The 22,434-nt window shown below is 38.0% G+C and overlaps 2 protein-coding genes across 3 annotated transcripts in view; one reads left to right on the top strand and one right to left on the bottom strand.

Annotated features, from left to right (window-relative positions):
* LOC5565946 (S-phase kinase-associated protein 2) overlaps positions 1-3,272 on the bottom strand; it is a 38,409-nt gene extending 35,137 nt beyond the window's left edge. Inside the window, exon 1 of one of the 2 annotated variants that reach the window (XR_002498720.1) lies at positions 1,417-3,272. Coding sequence is in view for 1 of the 2 variants with exons in the window: in XM_001650273.2 (XP_001650323.1) it covers positions 1,417-1,478 (62 nt within the window). In the remaining variant the exon portion in view is untranslated. The remainder of the gene's footprint in view (positions 1-1,416) is intronic. The other variant, XM_001650273.2, reaches the window with a different exon arrangement.
* Positions 3,273-19,095, top strand: LOC5565948 (evolutionarily conserved signaling intermediate in Toll pathway, mitochondrial). Its single transcript, XM_001650275.2, has 2 exons — positions 3,273-4,202; positions 18,726-19,095. Exons 1-2 carry the CDS (start codon positions 3,299-3,301, stop codon positions 19,046-19,048), a joined length of 1,227 nt encoding a protein of 408 aa, XP_001650325.1. The 5' UTR covers positions 3,273-3,298; the 3' UTR covers positions 19,049-19,095.
* Positions 19,096-22,434: the final 3,339 nt, after the last annotated feature.

The following is a 22,434-nucleotide window of genomic DNA, read 5'->3' as shown; positions in this document are numbered from 1 at the left end:
CAAACAACTAAATTTTAGAGTTGATTTTAATCACTTTTAGACACAGTAAACTAATTCAGCATGTAGTACTATTGTTAGATACTTTCATAATAAACTATCGCTTTCTCTCCTCTCCCATTGAATTGCCACCGTTGACCAACGTCCTGGGCAGTGAAGGTCTGTACATTACCTGGATGCAGTGGTGTGTGAAGTGTGACCTATCGGATGAGCAAATGCGCATCTACGCCAGGGGCGTACTCAACAGACCTGTTACAGAATCCATGGAGGTTTTACTTGAGAAAATACTCGTGAAACGTTTGAAAGAATTGCGGAAGTAATCCTTGGATGAAATGCTAAAGAAATTTATAGAGAAATTTTTGAAGGAACTTCATGAAAAATCTTAGGTTGAATTTATTGAGAAATTCCTGGAAGAGTTCTTGATAGATTTCCTTTTTTCTGGAAGAATTTTTGAAGCAGGAATCGATGTGAAAACGCCTGGAAGAATAATAGTAATATTCGGCGTAAGAATTATTGTAAAGTTACAATTTACAGGGATCTTCATAGTAGAGTAAACAAACAACTGGAGAAATCGGTGGAAGGATTAGGGGGAAAATATCTGGTGGAAATCCTGGGATACTCTGGGACAAACATTTCAGGGTAATTTCGGTGCAAATTATTGAAGGTAAAAGCGTTAAAATTCCTCTAATCATTCCATGAAAAATCTCTGGAGCAATGTTTCAGAGAATTGATGGAGGAATCTATAGCCTCTAGAAGAATATATGATCCCTCCTTGAGAGAATCCATGAAAGTATTCTACAAGCAACGACTGGAGAAATCACTAAAAGATTGTTTAAAGCTTTTTCTTGAAGAATTTCAGAAGCAATTTCTAAATAACTTGTGGAACGGTAGCTTAACCCTTTCTTTCTCACAGCTTTGTTCGATAATTTAAGTGGCAAAATTGCGTTTCTAAAAATAAATCTTGAACAAATGTTGTTGCAAATAAGCTAAAGTATTCAAAATCACAATAAAAATGTTTGATTGTTTTTCAATAGTTAGCTGATTGTTTTTCAATAGTTTGACCCTTAGGTTACTTTTGTCGATGTTTGATGAAACAAACGAGCGCATAAACTTATTCCAATCATTATTGAGCTAGTCGTGCCAATTCGGTTTAGCTAGCGTTCGTCGAAAATTAGTGGATCACCTGTGCTACCATGGGAAAGAGAGGGTTAAGAGCCTCGGATGCCTCTCTCTGAGACCTTGCATTAGAAATAAACACGTTTTACAGACTGGCATTGAAATAGTGATCAAGTATCTAAAAAAGTATGCAGGACTCACTGGATCATGAGCTAAGGGCAACTCACCCATCACAGTTTCACCTTACTGATCCACGAATTCATAACAAGATCATTCTTGTAATAATACAAAGTATCACCTTACCTTCTATATGCAGCTAATCCCGCGGTTCCACCTTTTATATCACACCTTTTATCAGCATCCATCAAATTATCTTTCGTTCAAAAAACGCCAAAATTTACGACTCGATAACTCAAACTTCGTCACCACAAGACATCACATCAATTCGGTCATCCTTTCGATTCGTCAACACGCGCAAATACTACCTCCAATTCTTGTTTGTGTAGTCCTCTCGCGCAAAGCGCGCTCATTTGCATAGACATTCATATACATATTTTTAAACGGCGTAATAAGCACACATCAAACAAACGCGCAAAAACTTTCTTCTCTCCTCGCGGGGTCCGAAATTAGATTCACGACGACAAGATAAAGACATGAACGATCGCGACTACGACGCTTTCTCCCCTCCGTCTTCTTTTTCGACTTTGGCCGCGCTGCTCTTCCCGTACGCCACCACCATCGGTTTGTCCTTCAGTAGGAGCCCGTTGGTGAGCCTCAACGCACGTGCTATGGGCTTCTCCTCCATTAGGTCGAGGTCTTCCTCGTAGATGTAGGAGAATGTGACGAAGGCTTGCCCCTTCATGCGGCCACTTTGCATGAGTTTGATGTCGATTTCGCGGTCGGGATGGCCGGTGATGGCGAACCGGTGGAAGATTCGTTTGAGGTCGTCTTCAGTGACGGTTTTGGCGAGGTTTTTCAGGTAGAGCTTGTTGGATGGTTCGCCGGGGGTGTAGTTTTTAAAGACCGGGAGATCGGTCAATTGGTCCGGTGGGATGCGATTGGCAAGGAGGTCGATTTCCGTGGTAATTGTTGGGGGATTTGTGGGGGGTGGCATAGGAGATTTCGGTGGAGATGTAGGAACTTTCTTAGAAGTCTTGAGTTTGTCTGGAATCCGAAGAATGATGTTCTGACTAGCTTTCATGGGTTTAGGTTGAGGAGTAGATTTAACTAAGTTTGAACCGTTATGAGGAACGTTGACCACTTGTGGCAAAACGTAAGGCTTGAATCGGTTTCTATCTAGAGAAACCTTTTGCTTGGTAGGTCCTACAGCCTGTGGCGTTTCTTCGTCCGACTCAAGTTCGGATTCATCATCCACCAGGAGACACTCTTTGATTCGAACAGGATCCGTTTGCTGGACAGCATCCCGTTTCTCCACTACGGAACCCCGCCGTTCTACATCCCGTGTCGTGAAGGGAGGAGGCAGATTCATCCGATTCATCAAATGAAGCACTTGGGTGTAGAACTTCGGCACCGATTCCAGCGCCACACAAATGCTGTCGATTATTTCCCGCGTAGCTCGAGGATATCGATACCGGAGATACGGCGGTGGAGGCTGATCAAAGTCCACTGGATGGACGGCGTGTAGGGCTTTAACAAACTTGCTTAACTCTTGAGCCGAATGGACCCTGGACGTATTCTTTGTCTCACTCTCACCATCGACGATTTCCACTTCCGCCGATCCTTCATAGTACTCAACAATCAGCCGTTTGTCGAGGACTTTCAGCTGGTGAAGTCGCGATAGAATGCACTTGGTTAACACTTGTTCCGAACTGTAAACGATAGCTGTAAGTTTTCTACGACGCTTCAGAAACTCCACACTACCGATACCGAACCGAGAGAGGAATTCTTTGACGTCCGATTCACTGAAAGATTCCGGAAAATTGCGAATGCACAATCTATCCACTCGCGGTTCCATGATATTTGCGATTGTTGTGAGAAAGCCGCTCCTTGCGTAAAATCAGCTGTTTTCATTGATGCACTGCCAGGCGTTACGTTCGCTTCCGAATGACATTTTTCGCTGTCACATCATCGAACTCTGTTTTGATTCGTTGCTTCTTCGCATCCAGGGTTGTATCCTTCATTGGTGTTTGCTTCTTCGCATCCAGTACATTTTAGTGCAATCGCAATGATGTTGATTAGGCAACGAATCGGATTGATCTACCGGCTGGCCGTAAACACCAGTGTTCGCACATGCACGAAGGACACCAAGGGCGGACCCCATCATCGTCCGGAGGAAGCAGAAGGGGACACGGAAAATGACCACCATCAGCGTAAAAGTTCCGAAACGCGTGTGGCCTTGCGGACGCCGCTTTTCGAACACGTCTCCACCAAGGATAAGAAGACCTACATCGAGATGGTGCGGGTGTTTGAAGGCCGGAGTGTCCACCGGAGGAATCACGTAGAGTTCATCTATGCCGCGCTCAAGCACATGGAAGAGTTCGGCGTGCACAAGGATCTGGAAGTGTACAAATCGTTGATCAACGTGATGCCCAAAGGGAAGTTCATTCCGACGAACATCTTCCAGGCGGAATTCATGCACTACCCAAGGCAGCAGCAGGTCATCATCGATCTGCTGGAGCAGATGGAGGACAACGGCGTCATTCCAGACTACGAGATGGAATCGATGTTGGTCAACGTGTTCGGCAAGAAAGGCCATCCGGTGCGCAAATACTGGCGCATGATGTACTGGATGCCGAAGTTCAAGAATTTGTCCCCGTGGCCACTGCCCAATCCGGTCCCGGACGATTCCCTAGACCTGGCCAAGATGGCAGTGGAACGAATGTGCTCGGTGGACTTGCTGTCGCAAATCACGCTGTTCGATACGGAAAACGTTCCGGATGCGATAGATCACACGTGGATCGTGAGTGGACAAAGTTCGGAACAGCAGGAACTGTTGGCCCGGCATCAGCAGAAGCCGGTTTTCATCGAGGGACCGTTCGTGATATGGCTGCGGAATCGATCGATCAACTATTTCCTGCTGAAAAGTGAATCCAATCCACCGGCGCCGAAGGACGAGGAGGATTTGGACGGTAAGTTTCTACGGTAGACATTACTCTCCACACTTACAGTGATCCAATTTCATATTCGCTGATAAAAAAAATCATCAAATGATGTATTGAGTTCTTAATACTTTATCAATTATGAAGGCCAATGTCATCTATTGTTCGGCATTCATAAACTGTAGTTAAGTCTCAGAGAAAGCGATCCAATCACTTTCTCTTGGACTTCCTCACGAATCTTGTTCAGAACTTCTTCTAGATTCTAGAATCCAACCATTATTTTCTCTAAGGATTTTTCAATCAAAAATTGACTTAAGAATACTTTAGGAAGTGCTCCAGACCTAGATTCCTTCACGAATTCTTTCGAAATTGTTGTGAGTAATTTCCTAAAGGATGCAAACAATTTTTCCAATGATTTCTCAAGAAAATGTCAAGCTTTTTTTCTAAAATGATTAAAATTTTCGGATGAAATCCCTGAAGAAATGAGTACTGTAGTATTAGCAAGTGTGAAATCTTACCGTAAAGTACCTACCCATAGTTTGCACGCGTTCCTAGTTTCACTCATTTTAAGCACATTAGAAATTAAGAAATTAGGAGCGTGCGCAAAATATTGGTACATCACGGTAAATGAACTTTCGAAGAAACCATGAATATTTTATCTGAGATAATAATTAGGAAATTGTACCGAAGAACTGCAAAAATAATCGTTGAATCGAATGCTAAAGAAATTCCAATTTCTTGAGGAACTTCAAAAGGATTGCCACGTCGAAAAGATTGAGGATTCCATGGAAGAGTATTTAGTATATTTCTTCGAATATTCACTGGAAGAATTTTGGATGCAACTCCTGAGAGTAAATGTGGATATGCAACTTTGGTTTGAACATTGCAACTTGTGTTGAACCACAAACGCGCTTCGTCTCTGTGCCAGTGTATCAAACCGAACCCGGTACATGTGTACTTCGGTTCAAACTTTGGTTCAAATCTCGATTACTTTTTCAAATCGACGTAAGTAACTTCCATACGGTTTTGAGAAAATTAATTCAGAAGAATCACAACATGTCTTCTAAAACTGTTTTAAAATTAATCACCTTTTTAACATTTTTTCGCCATGTACGTCGCTTAAATTTTGCATACAATCAGCTCGCGTTCAAAAACTAGGTAGTTTCTATTATTTCCCACAAAAATAATTATAACAAAATGATAAGCCGTTTCGTTCAGTTACTTTCGTCGTTTTTCTACCAGTGTAAAATCGGCTCAAGTAGTGTTTTGTTTTGATTCGTGGTTAAGTCACTTTGTCTCTCCATACAACGGAGCGGCGAAAGTAGTGGTTGGGTTGCGAAAGTTGAAAATCTTACTTTCGTCGTTTTGTAATTCCGGAATTAAACGTTCTAAAAGTGAAAAATCTAGTTGGGTGAGAGCGGAACTTGTGGAATTTCGTCTGCGGAACACGTAGGATCGATAAAGTAAGTTTGTTCACTTTTCTGACTTGAGACTATTTGAATACGTTTTCGAGAAATAATGGCACATAGCAGGCAGACAGAGAACAGTTGGAATCCACGCGGATAAATTTGTACGATTATATATGGAACTTCTAGGTTCAAATCGCAAGACCCTTGAGGCTTGAACAAATGTTTCATTTAAGCAGATCAATTGAGATCAATACTTTGAGTAACATTCAGTGGTAACTTTATGAAAAAAGAGGGGGGTTGTGTACAAGACACGACCGCATGACGTTAACTACGCCAAATTATTTATTGCATGCTGATAGTTTCTGAGTTCGATTCTCAGAAGATCCATTATCAAGAAATAATGTAAATTATGTTGACTTTTTAGGACATGATGCCCTGAAAGCCATACGTATCATACACGCAAAAGAATTGTGCGGTAAAAACTACCATTTTAGGGGGTTAACTTAAGCGCTCGCACCGGCAATTTTCAGCAGACCAGCAATGCGCTTGATTTTACCATGTCTGTTGTCGAAATAGGATTGTTGTAAATTATTTCTGTCAAATGTATCAGTAATGTGGTGGGATGTACCGTAAACATAGTTAATTGGTCTGAAATTCCATGGTAGTTTCAAGAATGGGCGTAGTCAGCTAAAATAGTAATTGTTACTACAGAATTTTTTTCCGTGTATACGATAAAAGTATGGCAACATTGAGAATACAGCGCTGTCCCAGCGAGGACGTTACGCCATGAATAAAAAAAACTGTGATCAAAATTGTAAACTTTGTATTATTATTTACAAGCTAGCTTACCCAACGTGGCCAACCGGGCTAGCTTCAAGCTATGTATAATATTTCAGAGATTGGTACCGTAATCCATATCATTGATCAGCGGGGTAACATTGATCGGAATGAATCATCTCGTAAAACCCTCGTATCATCATTTATTGCTGGTACATTTCTAAAGCATGAAGTGCGCTTCTCTGAAATCGCCTAAATTTATGCTCTGACCATACTTCATTAAGCACGTGGTGTTGATGCTGTTGTAGTGTTCACAGTCCGACGTCAAAAAGAAGCAGAAATCGGTCTGCTTTTATAGTGCGAAGCGGAACCCAAAAGAAGCATGGAAAACAGCTTGACCAGGTCCGTCACACTCGTGCTCAGATTGTGTACCACTTCTAGTACTGCATTTCGTCCCTCGGTAGTACAAAAGGTACCCAAGTTTGACAGATCGCAGTACACTTTTCACGGCATTCTAGATTACCTTATGAGCCATAAAATGTTGGGTAACTGCAAGGGACATCGAGGTCTTTAATTTGTCTTTGGCTTGACCGTTATTGGTTGCGTAAGAAAGGGGTCGACATTTTCCCAATTTTCAATATTTTATTGTCAATCATCAATAGTTTTCTCCATTCGAGTAAATTGTTGTATAATTTTCCCGATCGATTGGTGGGAAAATATTGAAAATCTATTGATAAATGGCTGAGTTATTAGAGTTCAAAATCTTACATAATTTCGTGACGGTCACAAAATTTTAGATTTTCAATTGACCCCCAGTATATTGCCGTAAGACGTAGTTAACGTCAAAAACCAAGGATTTTACTATATCAAACAACAAGACACGATAAGTAGAAATTGATAAGCGTGGATATCAACAATTTTCTGTCTCTCCGTTTGTGTCATCGTTCTGAAGCCTGATTTGCTACTGAAAAGAAATCGCTAAAGAAATTTCCCGCCGATTCCTTGCAGAAATTTTCTACAGCGACTCCCATTTGAACTGACATTTCTTTTCAACTGCGTACTGTGATCAGAAAAAAAGCGCATTCTTGATCGATTCCTTGCAGAAATTTTCCATGCATCAAGATAGGCCGAGAAATTACGCTGCTGACAGAATCAGGCTTCAAGCTCGAATGCAACTGAAGATTTGCACCAACATTTGAACCGCGGTTGCAATCGAGGTACAAATGGACCGGTTTTCGAACCGGCGTTTGCACCGATGTTCACTTTACACATGTTTGGGTTTAGCACAGACAAACAGACGTCACACTCTCACTGATGTCCATCGACCACCTTTTAAAACGGCCGATTCAAATATATGGTAGGTGGCCAATCCGCCACCCGCAGCGCTTGCTTCGTTTTTGTTCGTGTTTGACGTTTACACACTACCGCCATCTGTTGGTCCATCGGCCAAACACATTAGTCCAGTTGTTAATTACACCTATCGTTTGTCTGGTGAGTTGCAAGCTTACTGTCAATGATGATGTCACGCTACACGATAAGTGTTCATCTGCAACAACCAGACAGCTCACCAATCCACCGCGAGGTGGATCGTGCTGAGTTGTTGAGTTGAAGGAGAGCGAAAGAAGGAAGGCACAAAAGTCTGTTTGACAGCTCTGCAGAAAGCGCGTGCGCACGGACAGAGCGCGTGCGCACGGAAAGAGCGCCAGTTCGGCTCGATTTGCAATGATCGGTTATTATTATTATTTTTTCGCTATTGGATATTCTATGGTTTGGTTGATCGATGTTAAAGTTTGTTTTAAAAGCAGCTCCACTTATTTTGAAACATATTGCCGTATACAATAGTAGACAACACAACTAATTTAATTAAAATAATTTGAAATTATAATTAGTACATATACAAAAGGGGAAGAACGTTTAGGCTGGTTGTGCATTACGATAAAATCTCTTAACATAAGCAATGCTTGTTGTTGGTTCTTGTGGAAGGATCAACATGTTCGGCTTAACGAATCTTATTTTAAATATCGAATAACACCACATGCAATTGAACAAAAAGGATGTGATTACAATAGGGTTTGTTCACAAATTTCATAACGCCAAAAATCACCATTTTGGATACCCACCCACCCCCTCGTAACACTTTTTGTATGAATATTTTGAAAATTTTGTATGAGCTGTAACATTTTGTGGATACCCACCCACCCCCTGCAGCGTTATGAAATTTGTGAATGGGCCCATAGACTTTTGATATTTTCAATTCTGAACCACCTCAAAAAAAAATATTGGGAATCAAAATTCTCCTGAGAGGGATGATGTGGCTCATTCTAATTAATATTGTCGTTCAATTATGGGGATAAATTAAAATTGTTATTGTTCTATACATACTTATTTATTATAATTACCTGTAAATATTGATACAGCACAATTCAAGTATTTAAATATCAAATAGCAAACATAGATATGGTCGGTGTTCAGACAGACTGAACCAAGTGTTTTTTCAATCGAGTAAGAAAAATGTACCCCAAATTCACATGTTTGGGGTACATTTTTCTTACTCGATTGAAAAAAAACACTTGGTTCAGTCTGTCTGAACACCGACCATATCTCAAAATATTATAGATATTTACTGTAATAATGGAACTTATCTATTTGATGATACATTTGTATCAAAATAACATGGAAGATTTAAAATTGATGGAGTTCTTTACGTATATAATTTATTATTGATGTTACGAGCTATGTCTGTAGTTAAACTTAATGCTACACAAGAAATATATTTGAATCAAAGTATTTTTATATATAAATCATATGAAAAAAAAAATGTTCCAGAAAGTACTCTAGAATTCTTTGGGAGCGTCTCCCGGGATTCTTCCTTAAATCATTCATGAATCCTTCAAATCCTCTCTGGGATTGTTCTGCTGAAAATCTTGAGATTATTTCTGAATTTTCTTCCAGATATCGCTTTGGGATTCATCCAATAAAAAACGTTACCATTCCGGTATTACTTCTGAGATTCTTTCGGATATCCCATTGCGATTATTCTGGACATCTTTTTGGATTTTTTTGCAGAACTCTGTATGTGATTTTGCGTGTATCTCCTTAAGGATTACTTTTGAAATCCAGGAAATTAAATTCTTTGATATTCTTGAAAATTGTTTTCGAAATACTATGGAAGATTTTACCATAAATCCTGATGCAATCCATTTGAATATTTAAAGAGGATTTTATCAAAAAATGTAAGACTCTACTAGAAATTCTTCGAGAATTCCTCCAAAAATAACTCTATATTTTTATCCGGAAATACTTCTGGTATTCTTATGAGAATGCCTCTGGTATTCTTCCAAAAATGACTTGAGATGCTTTCGGAAATCTATCTGAAATTCTTCAAGAAATTCCACTGAGATTTTTACGCCAATATCTTTGAAATACTCCTGGGACTCTTACAAAAATCCTGTTGGAGTTTTTTTTTCGGATATCTTTCTATTCTAAACTTTTCAATAAATTTTGCTGGGATTGTGCTGTAAAACCTGCTAAGATTCATCCAAAAATACGACTGTCATTCTTCCGGATATCATTCAAGAATTCCACCGGAAGTTTTCGTGAGATTCAACCGTAAATCGTTCTGGTATTTTTCAGAAATCCCATTGAGATTCTTAAAAATATCCTTCTGAAAAATTTTCTGAGAATTGTTTTGGGATTATAGAAGGATTTCCAGAAGAATTCCAAGGCGATTCACAGAAAAATCACTTCTGTATGAAGGATTATCGTTAATATCTGAAATAATCCCATGAGAATTCTAAATCCAAATTACAGTGATATTCAAAAGAATCCCAGAAGTTATTTCGCCAGAATCCCTGAAAGATTTAAAGGATATTCACAGACATCCAGAAGATTTCATGAATATTTTCCAGAATAATTCCGATGTTCAGATGAACTGCAGAAAGATTCATGGAATAATTTCAAACGGGATTTTCGGAATCATTTGAAAGTAACTTTTAGAAGATCCTCAGAAAAAGAAATCAGTAATCAAAGTAATCGAAAAAATCTCATTATTTCAAGCAATGCTTGTTGGTTCATGTCGAAGGATCAACATGTTCGGCTTAACGAATCTTATTTTAAATATTGAATGACACCACATACAATTAAACTAGTATGTGATTACAATTCTGAATCACCGCAAAAAAAAATATTTAGAATCACAATCCTTCTGAGAGGGATGATGTGGTGGATGCACATTCTAATTAAAATTGTCGTTCAATTATGGCGATAAATTAAAATTGTTATTGTTCCATAAATACTTGTTTATTATAATTACTTGTAAATATTGATACAGCATATAAAAAGACATTGGTCCAGAAATTACTCCAGAATTCTATGGAATTTCCCTCCTGGGATTCTTCCTTAAATCACTTATGAATCCTTCAAAAGCTCTCTGGGATTGTTCTGGAAATCTAAAGATTATTTCTGATTTTAGCTCTAAGTTCTTCTGGAAATCACAGAATACTTACAGATATCGCTTTTGAACTCATCTAAAAAACATCGTTAGCATTCCGGTACTATATCTGAGATTCTTTCGGATATCCTTTGTGATTCTTCTGGACATCTTATTGGAATATTTGCATAAATCTGTATGTGAGTTTGCGTTTATCTCCTTAAGGATTACTTTTGAAATCCTGGAAATCAAATTCGAATCGAAATTCTCGAAGATTCTTTCGGAAATTCAATGGAAGATTCTAACAAAAATCCTGATGCAATTCTTCTGGATATTTTTAGAGGATTTTGCCAAAAAATGTACTACGACTCTACTACAAATTCGTCGAGAATTCCTCCGAAAATAACTCTGGCCTTTTTCCGGAAATACTTCTGGGATTATTATGAGAATACCTCTGGTATTCTTCCGGAAATCACCTGAGATGCTTTCGGATTCCTTTTAGAATACTTTTGAGGATGCTTCCGAAAATCTTTCTGAAATTATTCTAGAAATGCCACTGAGATTTTTACGTCCATATTCTTGAAATTTATCTGGGACTCTTCCAAAAATCCTGTAGGAAATCTTCCAGATATCTTTCTAGCATTCTTTCGGGAAGCCTTCTGGGATACTTTCGAAAATCTTTCTGAGGATCCTTCAAATCCTTCTGTTAAGGATTCTTGCAGAAATTCTTCCCGGATTACCTCTAGACTCTGGGAGTTTCCTGAATTTTTCAAGAAAACTGTTATTATTTCGACTATCTCTCTAGGATTCTTTCGGAAATTCTTCTACAATACCCCCAGATTTCTTTCTGTTATCCTGCTGGAGAACTTCAAAACATCTTTCAAAGATTCTTCCAGAAATTTTACTGGAATTTTTCAAGAAATTCTGCTGGGATTCTTCCGTAAAACCTGCCGAAATTCATCCGGAAATACGACTGGAATTCTGTTTGAATGATAAGCATTCAAGAATTCCACCGGAAGTTTTTGTGGGATTCAACCGTAAATTGTCCTGGTATTTTGTTTAAATACATTGAGATTCTTAGGGAAAATATACAGGATTCTTAAAAATATCCTTTTGAAAATTCTTCTGGAAATTGCTTTGGAATTAAAGGAGGATTTCCGGAAGAATCCCAGGTCGATTTACAGAAGAACCACAGAGAAATCACTAAAATATTATCAGGGAGATTTCTAAAGGAATTATTTTAAGGATTCTCGTAAATTCCTGAAACAATCTCAGGAGAATTTCGAATGGATTTTGAATGTTTTTCTACAGTGATATCCAAAAGAATCCCAGAAGTTATTTCGCAAGAACCCCTGAAGATTCAATGAAAAGTCACAGACATCCAGACGATTTCATGAATATTTTCCAGAATAATTACGATGTCCAGAAGAGCTCCAGAAAGATTTACGGAATAATTTCAAATGGAATTTCCAGAACCATTTAAAAGTCACTTTCAAAAGATGCTCAGAAAAAGAAATCAGTAATCAAATAATCTCATAGGTATTTTTTTAAAGTCCCAGTGACTGTCCGGTAGTTTTCTTGGAGGATTTCCATTTGAAGTCAAGAGGGATTTTCAGAAAATTCTGCCAAGGATTTAAGAAAATTTTCAAGGAAAATCAATGATAAATCACGAAAAAAATCGAAAACACTTCCTTATGAATTTCCAGAAGAATCACAGAGTTTTTTTTTCTCAAAAAATCTTAGAAAAAAATTCTAAAGAATCACGAAGGAATTTTCGGAATAATTCTGGATATACAAAATTATCTCAGGCAGAAACAATGAAATCAATAGCAATAAATCTGTAAGAATATAAGAAGGATTTCTGTAAGAATATAAGGAGGATTTACAAACAATTACAGAGGAATTTTCGGATGATTTCCATAAATAAAGATTTAAAAAAATCCCCGTCATCTGGAAGATTCTTAGCAGGATTTTCGGAAGTATTCCACAGGGATTTCTGGGAGAATTCCATTGGGATTTACAAAAGAATTCCAGAGGAATTTCCGAAAGAATCCCAAGAATTTGCACGGAAGAAAGTGAAGTGAAATACAGTGACCCCACGCAGTTGAATCACCCACAATTTATGAATCAGCTGACTTCAAAAGACACAATTATTATCAAACTTGTCACATAACATCACAGAATTATTTTTACACATAGTTTCTTATCAGTAAAAATAATTCTGTGATGTTTTGTGACAAGTTTTTACACATAGTTTCTTATCAGTAAAAATAATTCTGTGATGTTTTGTGACAAGTTTGATAATAATTGTGTCTTTTGAAGTCAGCTGATTCATAAATTGTGGGTGATTCAACTGCGTGGGGTGACTGTAATAGATTTTTTTGATTATAGTCTCAGGCGTCTTTCCGAGAGTATTCTAGAATAATAGGTATAATCTAAGACATTTTTCGGAAAGAATCTCAAAGGGATTTTGAAGAACTTTCAAAGAGTTTCACGGAAGAAATACTGAAGAATTACGAGGAAAATATCAGAATTTAAATAATAATTTCGATTGGATTTCCAGAAGAAATCCCGAGAAATTTTGTGAGAATCCCCGAACCCAGATTTTTAAAATAGATTCCATTACACTGGAAAGCAATCATTAAATCATTTTCGGCAGAATTCCAGAATTTTACAGCAGAATCCTGAAAGGATTTCCATAATAACCCAAGATGGGTTTCTGGGATAGTCCAATAGGAAGTCCCAAGGAGGTTATTGGAATAATCAGAGCGATCAAAGAAATAACTACATATAATAATTTCAGAAGGGTTTCTGAAAGAATCTCAGTGAATTTTCAAGATGTCCTCTAGCAACACAACTAATATATACTAATATTTACAACTCAATACTTAATTATAAATTGCGTTAAGGTGATTATAGAACAAAGCCACACCTCAAATTTTCAAAAGCACAAGACTTGAGAACCAAACAGCTCTCACCGTTGAAAATTTATCCCATTAGTCACCACCAGCAAGCAAGCAGATTGATTGGTTTTCAACGCAAACTGTTGTCAGATTCTCCAGTCTTGTGCCCTTGTTTGGCTTCGTTTTATAATCACCTTAAGCTGAGTGTACGCCATCCAGTTTGGGGGCGGATTGACGGTATCGAAGTGGATTAAAAACAATTATAGGAGAACGTGTGGAAAATACATATGAACTGCGCAGAATACATCAGACCGGCCATGGTGCAACAACCGCGCTACATTCGATGAATCCTATGCGACAAAAATTGTCGGCGCTATCCGTCAAATTCGCTCACCAAAGCTATTTTGGTGACTTTAACATCACAGCTATTGATTTTAGCATTGGGCTTTCATGTTCTCTCGACTATGGTTTTGATCGCGATTTGTTCTAAATGTTACGTCTGTTTGTCTGTGGGTTTAGGTTCAATTTCGAGCGTTTCGGTTTGCACACGAAAACAGAGTACAAGCCTTTTTCTTGGAAAGCCTAAATAAAAACTGCCTTTTTGAAGGCTTTTGAGTTGTTTAGAAAATATTTACTAAGTCGAGCTATCGTCACCTGCTGTTCCCGCTGGCAATCCCTTCAGAGGAAGAAGTTGCTTATCCGTCAAGTGTCCGCGATCGGACAAAGCATTTGCGGGATGCGTTGAGCTTCTGATAGAACTTCCGCGTTTCTTGAGAACAACACTGTTCTAGACTCACACTCAAATCTCAATGAATACGCTCTCCCGTGAAAGCAAACTCATTAGAGATCTGCTTTGGACATCTCGCGCTTGAGATGTTGATGCAAAATCACTCAATCAACTCAAACCGTACAAAATGATTCAGTCGCAAAACCCGTCAAAAACTCGTGAAACACGAATTTTGTTGTTTACGTTAGAAAGGATTACTATTACTCTACCAGAAATTATTGACGTGTGTGAGTAAACTGTGGAAATACGAGACAATAGGTCAAATAGGTGAGCCAACTCATCCATGATTTTTTGACTGCTGAGTTGCGTGATTGACAACTCACGCATGAAAAATCTCAAGCGTGAGTTATGAGAAATTGAGTTTTTTACAACACTGATTGAGAATGGTACTGCAACTCCATCTCTTGTCATTTCACCTCTTCTTGGCGGTGCTTCTTATTCATGAATAGACGGGTCTGCTGTTTCCGCTTCAGTCTGTATCGCTCCCCCTTTTGCCGCGTACCATGCTGCAGCATTGCAGCCCGCGCTGGACTCTTATCCTTCAAAACGTCATGGCACTTTTCGAAGATCCAATCGTTTCTTGAACTCCGTTCAACACATCCGACAATGCTTTCGGCAGCGTTGTTAATGGCTGCATTGACTGTCCTCCAGCAGTCCTTTAGAGGGGCCCTATCGAGCTCGTCCTCATCCGGCAACGCTGTCTCAAGATGCTGCGCGTACGCATTGGCGACATCTGGTTGTGCTAGTCCCGCCAGATTGTACCCAACCCCTTGAAGAAAGTGCTAGTTCTTGAAGCTAGCCATTGTCTGTGTGGCGCTAGTGTTGAGTATAGATATGTAGGCTTTGCCCTCAACAAACCCCGTGCGGAAGCGACAAATGTCGTATGAGAAAAAAATCTATTGATAATCGCGTTTATTATTGTGCCTAATAAAATGTGGCTAAATTACATTGCAATAGGGTAACGACTGTTTATTTCGTTCTTAAACGCTAACAGTTGGCGCCAGCGGCAAAAAGTACAGGCAACAACCTTTCGAATATTCAGTTTCTTTCACTGGCCGCCGAGCGACGACACTGTTGTTTGTCAGAGTCGATGAATGGAGAGTTGCGCGAAGACTGAAACCAAGTCTACCTATTGAACCGTCAAATCGTCAACCTATCGAGCAAAGTAAACAAACACGTTTATGGGCGAGAGAAGTATTGTTATCGTGACGAAATAAAAAAATATATTGCTACGGTTGAAGATACGGTGTAATACGACGATGTAACAAAATAATTGTTCTTTAGGGCCTATAATTTGTGAATGAACCCACTTCTTGTTACATGTAATGTAACGGTCATGTAAGTAATCTCCCTCCATCAGTGGAAATATATAACTCCGTTTCATAGTTGAAATGCAACTGAAATTTAATAAACTATACAAAATTGGATAGTTTGAAAACTATATATTAGTTATTCAACCCAGATTTACGCTACAGATGCGACTGTTTTCGGTCAATTCCCAACGGCTAAGAGAAATTCATTGTTTTTTCAGTTGCCCGTTGCGCGGAAACCGAAAAAGATCAAAATTTTGAGTTCATTCTTTTTTTTTTTTTTTACTTAATTCTTTATTTAAGGCTCATGCGCCATTAGGCATTACGGAGCCGGTTTCTTTTTTGTATTTGTTTACAATGATATCATTTTCGCTTATCAATCTATGTTAGTTTGGGGAACCGAAGTACTCGCGGTTTGGCCGAGGTTAAGGACTACATTAAAAAAAAAAAGAGTAGGGGATAGGTTTAAAGGTATCTTCCACTGATGTAAAACCATTCGGCTGCATTCTGTTGTTGCGGATGAAGCTGCTAGCAACGAATGATGAACATGATGAACAACTGTAACGATACAACAAAACGAGTTTTCGAGCAGAGACGAGGTGGACAATCGACCAATGGGGAAGACAAACAGAGCTATGGACTGAGTTCATTCTGTGTGTCGTATGTGTTGTTGAAATTCTCTATTAAACATTTCATTTTTATTACTTTATAATTACAAAACCAGAGATCAATTTCAATTTCGTTCTTTGCGACTTTGTAAAAAATAACATTTGAATTGAGAGTGCATTTGAGTGAAGTCACTGGAAAGCGCACACAGTAAAATAGGTGGCCAGAATAATTAAATGATTTGTGATTGGGGAACTTGTTGCCAGTTCTCTTTGCGCAACTCTCCATTCATAGACTCTGTTGTTTGTATTCCACCCACTGATCGCGCTACGCTGGATTCTCAAATTTCTCAAACTTTCAACACAAGCGCATGGAAGAATGGTACCGTCGATGGGGGTGATAATGGGTCTAGGGGGTGAGATTGGATCAAAATGGAAAAATATGATTTATGAAATATTTCAGCTAATAACGCTGATATTACTAAAATTAATAATTAATATGATAGGGAACATATATACACGTAATTTATCTTAATATACATTTTTAGAAATAAAATTTTTTGTTTAATTTATCAATAGACTTGTATGTTGAAACTAGATAAAATTCACCACATTAAATTTCTCCTGTGCAAAGTAGGGTAACCAATATATTTTGGACCCCTATATATTTTGGACCACCTGGGCCATTTTCCTGCAAATTTCCCAGTTTAAATCGAAAGTCCAACTCAATTCGCATGCCATTTGGAAAGATAGGACTATTCCGCACTTGCATCAACCGTTTGTACATAGAAAATGTGTTTATTTTATCTGAAATTAATTTAATTTAATCGGTTCATCCATGCAACCGTTACAACACGTTACACACAGAAATTGAAGCCGTCAGAAATTTTTTAAATGTAAACAAAAACGTTTTTCAAATTTCCTCACTAAAAGCGTAGAATTTCTTCGGTTTTCCATTGTCAATTGATTGATTAGACTATGGGCAAGCATGTTATACAACGAGTGTCGTGGACTTTTTCGCCAATCGATAAAAAATGCCGGAGGTCCAAAATATATACTTTGAGGGTCCAAAATGTATTGATGTGTTCAAAATAATGAAAAACAGTGCTTCACAATTCAATTATTTTCGACATGTTTTGGATCCCACATGATCGTAGGGGCATTTCTATCTCGTAGGGGAAGTTTTTCTCTACATTTAGGCATGTTCTTTGACTTGGTTACGCTGTGCAATTAATTAATTGGGACAAAAAACTAAAATCACTTCCTTAGGGGGTCCAAAATACGACCGTTACCCTATCACGCATGTACTTTAACCTCTATCGTTATATTAGTAGATGGTTGAAAGTCTTTTCATTACACTTCATACGTATTTTCCGGAATCTATTTGATTTTTCCACAAAAAATTCATTTTTTTCGGTACCGTGTCTAAAACATCAAAAAATGGGGGTGAGATTGGGTCAAGCAAGAACGATAGTAAATGAAATTGCAAGTCCACATTTTTTGACATTTTACGGTGCCGGGTGTTCTCTTTATCCATTAAGATGCGTTTATTCTTTCTAAATACAGCATCTCTGAATCATCAAACAAGTCTACTTGAGTATTCCGTGCATTTAATAACAATGCAACGCATTTTAACAACTTCTCAAACAAGCAACTGCGTTTCGTGCGCAGCAACATCGTAACATTTTTCCAAACGGATATTTTTTTTTTGAGATTTAATTATTTATCAATGTTTTCATGTTATAGGAACATCTCACGGAAGTACAAATGAGTTGGATTGCTGAAATACAGGGATTATGACATCAACATTCGTCTGAAATGTATTGATCGTGGAATGCCGCACCGAAATTTAACTATTGGCGAAAGTTTAAAATAATCACTGTTTCAGTACACCTTTGGGGAAACTGAATAGGCTTAACGGCAATGGAGATGAGACTTTGAAGACGGAGAACTGTCAAAACGTATGGAAAATAATGAAAAACTTAAATTACTTGCTATTAGCAAACGGGATCAAAAAAGTAGTGATTAGAAATCAAGTGTAAAGTGAATACATAACTTTTTGGGTTTAGTTCATCTTCCGTGGTGCTTTCTATGCTTCAGGGTTTCGTTTTTACTGCCACTGAAAAAGAGCCATCTATTGCCTTTTCAGTTTTAAATATCGCCCTATTACAGAAAACGGTTAGTTATGTTGGAGAAGTGTCGTCCATCGATCAAAACGTAGTCGATTAGCGATTCTGTCTGCTACATGCTAGTTTTTTTGCCAACTTGATGTGAAAACCGTCCCCTGTACGACTGTGACCTAAAGTCATCGTATTTTCCAATCTCATTTTCAGATGTCCGCAATATTAGGATTCCATTCGTGGGCATTGGCATGAGTCACTCGGAAGCGCCTCCCAAGAACAAGGTAGCCCTACAGCGATCCATCCACGAGCAGGACGATGGAACGATATTTGCCATCTGCTGTACCGGTTCTTCGACGAAGGATTCCTTGCTGTCCTGGGTTCGATTGCTGGAGAAACACGGAAACCCCTGCTTAGGCCGCATGCCAGTGCTGTTCAAGTTCACTTCGCAAGTGGCGGACCGGCTGAAGGTGGCTGCACCGGACGGAGAAACCGATGGCGATGGGAAGTCTAAGGAAGCCGAACTGGGGTCTTAGTGGCAGGGGAGCTCTTGTAGAAGCAATAAATGCCTGTAAATACAAAATATTTCTTTCTCTGGTTGAAGTTTGAGCTACCTATGAGTTGTGCTGCCATTATGGGAAAATTTATAACTTGTACGCCTTACTTAAGAATTTGACATACATATTAGATGAAGATGAATCGAAGCCACACCTCAAATCCTGAAAACCAGATAGCCGTTTACGCCGAAAAAAACTTTGATTGATCGATTGATCACCGCCAGTCAGAGGCGCATCCACATTCGAAACCATGGGTAGGACAACCGTTTTCTGCACAGTGAAGCTAAGATTTTTTTTTATCTCTAAGTTGCTATATTTGAGGGGCTCAAACGCAAAGGACGACTGAGTGCCTTAAAAATGGGAAATAAGAGACCTCTTACCAGATAAAAGACCTAAGATAAATCAACAAAAGGCCGAAAATAGATCAAACAAAAACCAAGAAAACAAAACGAAACCTTATAGGAGCCAGAACATAAGACATTTCTTTCAGATCTAAGACTTTTTTGAGAATTCCTCGTAACAAGTACTACTTCTCTAGGAATTTCATCAGAAATTGATTCAGGTATTTGCCCATATTTTCAGATATCACTTGCTGATTCATTTAGTGATTATTTCCCAAGGAATTACTCCACCAATTTTCCTAGGGAATTCCTCCAAAATTTTTGTTTAGAATACCTCAAGAATTCAACCTGGATTTTCTAAAGAAGAGCCACAGAAATGAATATCTCCAAAGACTCTTTCAGAAGTCATCCAAAAATTCTGTGACATTTTTTCAAGAAGGTCCTAATTTCTCCAAGTTTCTATCCAGTGATTCATCCATCGATTTCTCTGGAGCATCCTCCAAGATTCCCGATCAACACATCTTCTAAAATTAAATCAATATCATTTTTTACAGAAATTACAAGGGATTTCCATTAAAAATGTGTTTCAGGATTTATATAAGAGTTCAACTAGGGATTTCTCTAAAGATATCTTCAGCAATTGGATCAATTATTGGAGCAAGAGACTCTTTCTAAGATGTTTACAGAAATCACTCCAGTAATTCTTTGAAATTTTCTCAAGTAAGCCTTGATTTTTTTTCAGGAATTCTTTCAGAAATGTCTTTAGGAAAAGGTCAAGGAAATTTTTATGAAAAATAATTCCGGGATGTACCATCAGTGCACCAGTATCCGCTCATGTTCCAGTAGCCCGCTCACACCGAAAAAAAATAACTTTAAACAAAGTAAATATGAAAACTATAGCCACTAGACGATTCAAATCGACGAATTGGATTATACTGTGGACAATCTATTACGTATTTACTCCAATAATCTTGCTTTTTATACTCGTGAGCGGGCTACTGGAACATGAGCGGGTACTGGTACGTTGACGGTATTTTGAAGAAAATTCTAAAGCAACCTCTGATAAAACTTGAGTAAGCTTTCAAGTCATCCTCAAAGAACAAGGATCTCTGAAATAACTCCTGATCTCTTGAGAAAGTTTAAGGAGATTTCGTAGATAATTTGCTGATAGTCGAAATCAATCGAATCTTGGGAGTGTTCCGCATGATTTCCTAAACAAAGTTTTAGAAAAACTTTGGACAGAATCTCGATAAAAAATTGTGTAATAATGATCGGACAAAATACTGGAAGAATTGTAGTATAGACTTATGGGAAAACTTAAACAAACTTTTGAAGATTGCATGGGAATTAATTGAGGAACAAAAAAAAAAAAAGCTGGAAAAATTCTTAGAAAAAAAAAGATTTGTTCGAAGAACCTCTTAATGAATTTTGGATTTCTGTAACAACTGCTGAATTCGGTTAATATCTGATAGAAAATCTGAGGAAATTTTTCTAAGCATCCCTTAAAAAAATGCTAGAAAATTTTCTGAGATAAATCTCTAGAAGATCCCTTTAAGATACCCTCTAGAGATCCCTAAATGAAATAACTATGATCATTACTAAAGCTTTTCTTAGGGGTATCTGAGACGAAATTCTTGAAGAGCCTGTTGAACCCTATATAGTTTCTGTTTCTTCAGAGGCTTATACAATTCTGCTTCAGTATTCAAGACTTCTTAGAAACTTACATTAATATATATAATAAGTTTGTAAGAAAGAAATCTACTACCAATACTATCTTGAGGATCATTCACTGGATCAACTTTTGTTATCATTCATATTAAACAATATAAATATCCTTCATATTTATATCTTTTTTAAATCAATTTTATTAAACAAATGTGACAAAAAAAAACCAAACTGCTAGCCTTTATAATCAGTGTGGATATTCTAATTTCCTTATCTATTTCTAGACAACAAACGGATGAATCGTGGGTAGGACAATCCTTTAAGGACATATCCCCATGAGTACCAAAATGGCCTCTAATATGGCACCTTACTTCCCCCTTCACTTCCCGCTCCCTCCTCCCACGCTTCTCATAGTGTTTTGGAGAGCGATCACAAAAAATGATTATTTGAAGGTACTAACCTTATTGTAGAGGGGTGGTTTCTTAACTGAAGGCATTCCTTAATGTGTTTTTCACAAATTGCCACTTTTTGAATGCAAACACGTAGTTATTGCTGTGATTTGTGTTGTAAAATACCACGCACTACCGAATCACTTCTTCTTCACGCACCGAGATATTGTTTGCTGGCTTTTCGGTGCCCGTTCTTAAACTCACTTTAAATGGTATTTCTACTCACCGTAGCCATTCAAAAATTTGATGCGATACTTGAAACACTTTAACTTTTCACGCAACGTACTCCTGGGAGCAATCAAACACTTAAATTTATCAATTTGTGCTCGAAAAGCAGCACCGGAACGCAAATTCACTGAGCCAACATTGTTTATGAAACGAGAGCGCAATTCTAACTGATTGGAAGTGATGTCAGTTTTTATGTTTGGAATTGAAATTTTTTGGATATTCATACACTTGCTACAACTACGTATTTTACAATTTCATGACACTCAAAAGGTGTACAATGTCACAAGTGTTGCAAAACAATTTTATGCGTGAGAAAAAACAATGTACGATGCAATTTAGCAGCAAAATTGAATATTAGATATTATACAGTACAATTGACTGTAGAATGCAAATGCATACTGATGGCAACATTCTACGTCCTTTAAAAGCGAGAGAAGAGAGGAGAAAACTGCCAAAAAAGTAAACAACACACGCATGGTGTGAAAAATGCTTATAATTTTAGTCAAAAAACACGTTTCCACTACCAAATGAAATAAATTGTGATTTTGAGCTTTAAGGAAGTGGTTGAAGAATTCATATCGACAATAATACATTTGTATGAAACGTATGCAAGTAATACTGCCTACATAATTCTGTAGGTGGAGGTGTACCGTGGTGAATCAAAATCCGGACGGTACCAATA

The sequence above is a fragment of the Aedes aegypti genome, chromosome 1 (assembly GCF_002204515.2).
Source record: "Aedes aegypti strain LVP_AGWG chromosome 1, AaegL5.0 Primary Assembly, whole genome shotgun sequence".
Classification (NCBI taxonomy): domain Eukaryota; kingdom Metazoa; phylum Arthropoda; class Insecta; order Diptera; family Culicidae; genus Aedes; species Aedes aegypti.
The sequence above is the reverse complement of the archived record's forward strand: the minus strand, read 5'-3'. Positions and strand labels throughout refer to the sequence as shown.

What these genes read in the sequence shown, in the direction of transcription:
- LOC5565948 (XM_001650275.2), top strand. Translation starts at nt 3,299, where the DNA reads ATGATGTTGATTAGGCAACGAATCGGATTGATCTACCGGCTGGCCGTA. An exon ending in GGACGAGGAGGATTTGGACG is followed by an intron (nt 4,203 to 18,725) that starts GTAAGTTTCTAC and finishes TCTCATTTTCAG; the next exon opens with ATGTCCGCAATATTAGGATT.